General features: G+C 34.4%; 1 protein-coding gene across 1 annotated transcript; it reads right to left on the bottom strand.

Annotated features, from left to right (window-relative positions):
- Window positions 1-1555: 1555 nt before the first annotated feature.
- On the bottom strand, window positions 1556-5495 carry LOC110670069 (homeobox-leucine zipper protein HDG11). The gene is made up of 10 exons (XM_021832009.2): window positions 4949-5495; window positions 4710-4827; window positions 4444-4632; window positions 3932-4372; window positions 3756-3857; window positions 3454-3654; window positions 3151-3331; window positions 2815-3077; window positions 2633-2722; window positions 1556-2532 (listed from the first exon to the last, which is right to left on the bottom strand). Exons 1-10 carry the CDS (start codon window positions 5083-5085, stop codon window positions 2137-2139), a joined length of 2118 nt encoding a protein of 705 aa, XP_021687701.2. The 5' UTR covers window positions 5086-5495; the 3' UTR covers window positions 1556-2136.
- Between the last annotated feature and the right edge of the window lie 1900 nt (window positions 5496-7395).

Genomic DNA, 7395 nt, shown 5'->3' on the forward strand with positions numbered 1-7395 from the left:
AGAGAAAATAACATTGATAAAGACATCAACAAATTTTTTAAAAAAAAAATTTAAGGACAAAAAAAGGCAAAGAGCTCTTAAGGGAAAATGACTGTCACCCCATCGTTCCGCAAATTCTTTTGATTTTGAAGACATTTAATATATATATACACCAAAACAAATGAAGGCTAGGGGTTATTAAATTAACAGTAATCATTGAATAATCGACTAAAGCTTAACCACTAACCCTCAATTCTTAAGAATTGAAAGATGTATATAGCTAGGGACTCATAAACAAAAGATGACTTTTTTATGATAGAGAAAAAGATCAAGTATATAATTAAATTCCCAATTGTAGGTCCCATCATCATTGATTTCAATAGTTGAGTCTATTGATGGTTAGATTTATGTTGATTAGTGACAAACTACTTGCCCAATCACTTGCTAATTAAGGCAAGCCTTTTTCCAAGTATCAGATTTTCAGCACAAATTTTCAAAGCTTTTTGATTGATTAAGAACAAAACAATTCTTGCAATTAAACCATATTTTTCTAGTGTAATTGTAAAAAATAATCCTCTTGATATCAAATTATATATAGGATTTTCAAGAGTCCCAACACAAAATTTCATTTATTATCTCCACTCCCTCATTGAAATATCAATTCAATCGTCTTATCATTTGTAAGATTTCTTATTAAATGTTTTTTCTTTGAAAGTTGATAGTATATGATACAAGTTTGAGCTTATATGATAACAAGTTTAATAACCATTAAATTATATATAAAGGCATAACTAAAAGTTTGTATTTGGGGCAAAAATTGAATACTAAAAAAAATTAAATGAAACCTTATAAAGGGATTAAAATAAAAATATAAAATATTAAAAGATTAAAATTAAATAATATAAAAATACAAATAAAATGTACATAAAAGTGTAAAGATTAAAACAAAAATAAAAATATTAAAGGACCAAATAATAATTTTTAAATGATATATTAAAATTTATAGGTAAAATTTTAATTTAAAAGGTTTGAGAAAGGGGGCAAACAGTAATTTAAAAAAAATAAAATTTATGGATAAATTTTTAATTTAGAAAATTTATGAGGTCAAGGCCAAGCTTCTACCTAGGTCCATTCCTAATAATATATTTATATTAAGATATTGATAGAATTAATTAAAACATATAAATTTAAATATAGATATTTATTTTAACAATTATTAAATGTATATATTCTTATATAACTTAAGCTTACATACATTCACCCTTCAAAATTTTTGAAATGGAGAGGATCTTTAAGTCAGGATCATTTATTAAGAACTATTGCAATGTGACTGAAAATACAAAAGCAGTTATTGTTAAATAATTTATTTATTTATATTTTTTTTAAGAAAAAAAAAAAGACAAATGAAGAAAGTGTGTTCTAAAATTAGTAGAATGAAAAGAGATGAATAACTTGGCATATGATTTGTAAGTTGAAAGAAGTTTAAATGATAGAAAAGCTGAGGCATGGAGGTGGAGCCCAACATTGAAGCCAAAGCTGAAAAAAAAAAAAAAAAAGAAGAGCCCCACGGCACTCATGAATTTCAACTCCTGGCTGCTGTCTTCATTCACACACTTCAATCCACTCAAGAGAGAGTTTTATTACAGGAAGCAGTGAAAATAAAAATAAAATAAAATCATTGATTGCTAAATAAATGTAAATGCACGGAAGTCAATACCCGAACCACACATTTTTCTTGCTCTTCTATAGAGTCAGCGAAGAGAGATTAACCAAAAACTAAACAAGACCCTCCGGCAGCAGGAAAGAGATGAATGGTGCGTTCTTGACTCCCACTTTAAATGATACTATGCTTCCCAATTTTAAAAATAAAAACCCAAAAATAAAATAAATATTAAATTAAATTAAATTAAATCTAGTGGGTGTAGACTGAAGTATGGCAGAAGAAAACAGCCCAAGCAGCTTGCAGTAAATAACCATCTTCTATTGTTGATGAGAGGGCATTCAAGGCCTCAACTAACCTTTCCAGTACTTTTCTCACATTGAATACCTCTTTTGCTTAAATATAGGCTCTAAAAATATCTCTCTATCTCCATAGTTAAAGATGGTAGAGAGGGAAGAGAAGAAACATTTGTATTGCAATTGCTGCAGAATCAGAGATCAACAGGAACTAGAAGGGCAGTTCATGGCAGCCTTAATTTGCTGGACAGTGGTGCCGATAAGGTTATTAACCGTGGTTACTGATTCAAGATTTAGTTTTGCAGATGGCAAACTGCTCACTAGTATTTGAAATGATACTGTTATTAGTGAACCACTTGACCTACCCATACTTGCGTGTGTGCTAGAGCTGGAAGAAGCTCCATTTCCATTATCTGGACGACCATCTGGTGAAATTGTGAATCCTGATGGCAACAAGGGAATGTAAGAAGGGTCCTCTCCACTCATTACTATGTTGATCGCTGGAAGATCAACTGGGCAGTATACTACAAGCGAACCCGATTCATCCATGCAGCTCTCTTGCAGAATTAACATATTGTTCTGACCTGTGTTGAATGCCTATTTAAGAAACCAATACCACAAATTAGGAATGCTTAAGTAACTATATATTCCAAATTAGCAAGTACAATAATTTCTTAGATAATGCAAGTAGCCTTACTCGCAGAACTGATATGCAGTTCCCAGGATGTGAGCCATTAGCAATATGAGCAACCTCTTGCACTGCATTGCCACTAGAGAGAACATCCCACTGAAGAAAAAGAGTATCAAAATAAAAACCCTTTAGCCTAATCAGTATAACATTGAAAATGCTGCTAACACTTTCCATTCCAATATACATACCTGAGGTCGAGTTCTTTCATCCTTGAAGAAATTGAAGACATTTTGTGGAGAAACTGGAAGCCAAAAGGTAGTGGCTGCATTAAGAACTACACCATTGGGTTGCCCAGGATCTGTGCTCTTATGAACTCGAACTCCAACCTCATTCGAACCAGAAACAGTGGTCCATCGATGGCTGTTAGATGTGCTGATGCTAGCACAGAAACTGTTCACCATTCTTTGAGCAAGTTTCATCATGCTTCTCTTACCATCAGGTGATGGAATTACTGAAATGTACAAGAATTAGTTAATTTCATGATTGCCTTAGTAAAACAGTGATTAGCATGGTTGTAACAATACCTCCACCAAGATCCGGAGTTGAAGTGCCTGACACCGTTAGACATGCAAATCTTTCACACAATCTTTGCAGAGTAGCGAGCCACCGTTCAGCTCCAAAGGCCATTCCACTGTGAACAAGGTCTCTGTAGAACCTATGAGTTGGGGTTTTGTCTTCTATCTCTACATTTTCTACCCAAGTAACCTGCTTTGGCATTTGAGATGAATAGATGTGAATGTGAAAAAATCACTACATTTCTAATATATTTGGAAATACAATGCTGAACTGACCACTGATAATAAACCTCAATGGAGCAATTTGACAACCTTGGAGTATCCATTGGGCATATCCTGAATCATGCATCCAGAAGGAAGCCTACGAGATTGACATTGAGAAGCAAATTGTGGAATATCATATGAAACATTAACAATTGCCCATAAGCCTTGCTCAATTTGCTGGCAATAACGTAGGATATAGAATTCTCGAGTTGGCACCAGTGGTGACAGAACCTGCAACTCTTCATACATCTGCAAATGCACATTTAATATGAGAAAACCATTCCTCAAACATGAAGTTGAGATCAAAAGAAAGAAATTTAAGAACTTATTTTTCCTATAAATTATTTTACCAGTTGCAAAGAACCACCGTGACTGCCTAGCATTCCAGAAGAAATTACTTCAAGGGTCTTTGCCACAGAGACAATGGTAGGAAATAGCTCGACCCACTTGTTCTGCAAACCCCAATTAGTTCAATAACTAGAAAATGGGTCCAAAAAAAAATGTAGAGCAAAAGAGTGGTGCTCACTGCATCCATAAACATGTCCACCAAGGCTAAACTATTCGTGATGACAACACCTGAATCTCTGGATGTCTCAATTCGAACATTTGGATTCTTCAAGCGAGAAATAGACCTGGGAAAAATGGTTTGGTAAGTATCAAGATGAAGAACATCCCTGCCATCCGTGGGTGACTTAATCCACAAAGGTTCATCAGTCTGCAAAAGCCTTAGCAATTCATCCATGGCATTTGCTGCAATGTCAGTCATGAGGGACTTGTCCATGTCTGAAATACCAAGTGGGTGAAATGGCAAATTCGAAGTAGATGGTATAAGATCAAGATCAAGAGAAGGACCACCAAAACTCCCCATGGACAAATCCAGAGAAGAAAAGTGAATAGGCTGGACTGGAGGAAGGTGTGAAATTGGCCTTCCAATGTATTTGGCAGCAATGCTGGAAACTCTATCAAGCTGCCAAGGTCATCAACAAAATTTAGCAATAAATAAATGATCTGAAATGGAGGAGAAAGTTAAGAAACAACCTCCTCTTTCAAATGGGCATTCTCCATTCGTAACTTGTGTTCATCGAAAAAGGAATCTTCAGTAACAGGAGGACCACCGCAGGAGGGGCAGATAACATTCTTGAGAGCCTCTCTAATGGCTATATTTTCACATCGTATCTTATCGTTCTCAGCTCGAAGTGCACAGTTATCGGCTCTTTCGTGTTGGGCCTGAAAGGAATTGGAATCCACATCTTTTACTGTAGTGATAAATAAAAAATTAATTCAGAAAAAAGAAAACGCATCACCTTCATCTGGGTTCTCCTGTTTTGAAACCAAAACTTGATTTGGCGAGGTGCCAAACCCAACTCTCTGCTTAACTGTAACCTCTGCTTCTCATCTGGGTGAGGGCATTCCTTGAACATCCTTCATATTCCACATTAAACAACAAGAAAATGCCAGGATTAATTATTTTTCAAGGAAATGAAAGAAAAACAGAAAAAAAGAAGGGGAGAAAAATATTCAATGCCCAGCCGAGGGTTCTTACGCTTCAAGATTCTGAATTTGATTAGCAGTGTGACGGTGATAACGCTTCTTCCTCCTCTGGGGATCGGAGGGGTCATGGTCACCACCGGAAGCACTACCACCACCGCCACTTCCTCCTCCAACGCTACCGTACTCCATAAAAGTGGTATTAAAGAGAGCAATATATGAAAGAAGAAGAAGTGTATTAAGAGAAATGATAGAGTAAGATAAGGTTTGAGCATTGGTAATGAGAAGGAAAAAAAGGAAGCAATGAAAGGAAAGAAAACGTATGAAAAAATGTCAAAGAAATTGGCATGATTTGAGAGAGCTGAGTTTAAGGGTATTATTATTATTATTATTATTATTATTATTATTATTAAGATATGAAATTAATCTAAATCTTAGGCTTTAATTAAGCCAGTGATGATACTCTCTAAGCAGCTGCTCTTCCAAGCTTTTCTTCTTCTTCTTTTTGGGCAATGTAAGTGATGGGTTTTAAAGCTTTAGAAACTCTCTCTCACGAGCCTATGGAGAAGACGAAAACGAAGACGAAGGCAAAGGCAGTTGGTTTACTTAGTAATTACTACATTCCAGAGATTTCTGTCTACATAGAATTAAAGACTGGTAGAGTGGTACACACGCTCATATTCAGAGGCCAGATACGCATTGCACAGACAACAGGGGCTATAATTAATTAATTAATTAATTAATTAATATTATAAAAGGCCCAATCCTCTATACATTTTCACAACTGTTCTACCCTTTTCATTTTCAATTAATTTTTTTGTATACTCCCTTCGTTCAATTTTTTATACGTGGCATTTAGGATTTATTTTATAAAACGATCTCTCTTTTTTTTTTTTCCTTTTTTTTACAAGAGAGGGACCCAAAACTACTCAGCAAAAACCCGAGAATGAGTTACTCCAATGAAATCATGAACAAGCCACGGAAGTAGTTCTGGGGAGGCTCCAACAAATGAGAAGCTCCTTCTCAACCGGATGCGCTAAACGATTAGCCTCCCTAGGAATAAACACAATTTTAGCCTCCCAATCCAACTCTAACAGTTGCATAATCACTTGAATTAACGGCCTAATATGACTGCCTTCATTGCAACAAGACTAGAGGGCTTCAACTATAATACAATTAGCACAGTTGTAATACCCCCTACCTGATCTACAGTGAAACTGAGCAAATGAATGTCACATTCTATGCACGAAGTACCTAAACTTGTATTAGAACATTTTTTCTTTCTTTATGTTTACTTTTTATTTTCAATAAATTTCAAATAGAAAAGCTGCAAGAGTTTTTTCTAAATATTTAACATTCACCTATCAATAACAATATTTATAATTTTCAATTGTAACAATATTAATAATCAACTCTCATCATATTTGTATTCGACTTCATTCCTTCGTCATATGCAAATATTAATATAATATATATTCAAACATCCTTTAGTTAAATATATAAGTTTATAAACCTGTAAATATAACAAAATATAATTATACTTAAATTTACAGTTATCCAAAATAAATTTACATTATGTGTTTTTAGTACATGATAAATGAGCAAACAAAAATGAGTGACAAAATTGCATCTAGTGTTGGTAGTGCATCTACCACAAAGTCCTAAAGTGACTTCGGACTTTCCTGCAGATCCACTCTCTCCTCTCCCGTCTGACTGTCTACTCCTTACCTTCTGTATCTGCGCGAAGGAAAACCTATGCACTAAGCTTTACAGCTTAGTAATGCACTCTTAATTTTAAAAAAGTAAAAAACAAAGCTTGCATACATACTATAAGAGATTTTATAAATCATGTTCAAAAATAAAAGTAAATACAAAATATCAAACATATGACCATTTTCAAATACAAGCATATTAAATTGATTAAATGATACAATGATTATATGAAATCTTTAAAGTTTCCAGGTTAACATAATTCTCATTTTGCTTGTGCACATTTTCTTAATTAAATCACATTTTAAGATTTGTTATGTACCCACAGTAACCTATGGCGAAACTGTATGGACTGGATATGGGACTCCTGGTACTGAATACTTGGTGTCTCTGACCGACTTAACAATAGGCATTCGGTGCCTCTATATAACTGTTAATATAGACTCTCAGTACTGAACACTTAGTGTCTCTGACCGGTTTAACAATGGGCACTCGATGCCTTTATATAACTGTCAACATAGATTCTCAGTACTGAACACTTGGTGTCTCTGACTGGTTCAACAATGGGCACTCGGTGCCTCTAATAGACATTTCTTAATCCAATAACATAATTAATGCAGTACTGCTAATGATGTCTCCTATTGGCCATAATCAATTCTTTAGCTAATTGGTTACTTTCCTCACATAATAACAAGTTCTTTTAGGCATTTTATCAAACACTTGGTATGCAAAATTAGCATGCCAAAATGAACTAGTTTCCTTTGTTTTTCGTGCCCCCAGAAAATACCTTTG

Source organism: Hevea brasiliensis, chromosome 12, assembly GCF_030052815.1.
Source record: "Hevea brasiliensis isolate MT/VB/25A 57/8 chromosome 12, ASM3005281v1, whole genome shotgun sequence".
In the NCBI taxonomy this organism is placed as follows: Eukaryota; Viridiplantae; Streptophyta; class Magnoliopsida; order Malpighiales; family Euphorbiaceae; genus Hevea; species Hevea brasiliensis.

What these genes read in the sequence shown, in the direction of transcription:
- LOC110670069 (XM_021832009.2), bottom strand. Translation starts at nt 5,085, where the DNA reads ATGGAGTACGGTAGCGTTGGAGGAGGAAGTGGCGGTGGTGGTAGTGCT. An exon ending in CAAATTCAGAATCTTGAAGC is followed by an intron (nt 4,828 to 4,948) that starts GTAAGAACCCTC and finishes TGGAATATGAAG; the next exon opens with GATGTTCAAGGAATGCCCTC. An exon ending in ACGGTGGTTCTTTGCAACTG is followed by an intron (nt 3,655 to 3,755) that starts GTAAAATAATTT and finishes GTGCATTTGCAG; the next exon opens with ATGTATGAAGAGTTGCAGGT.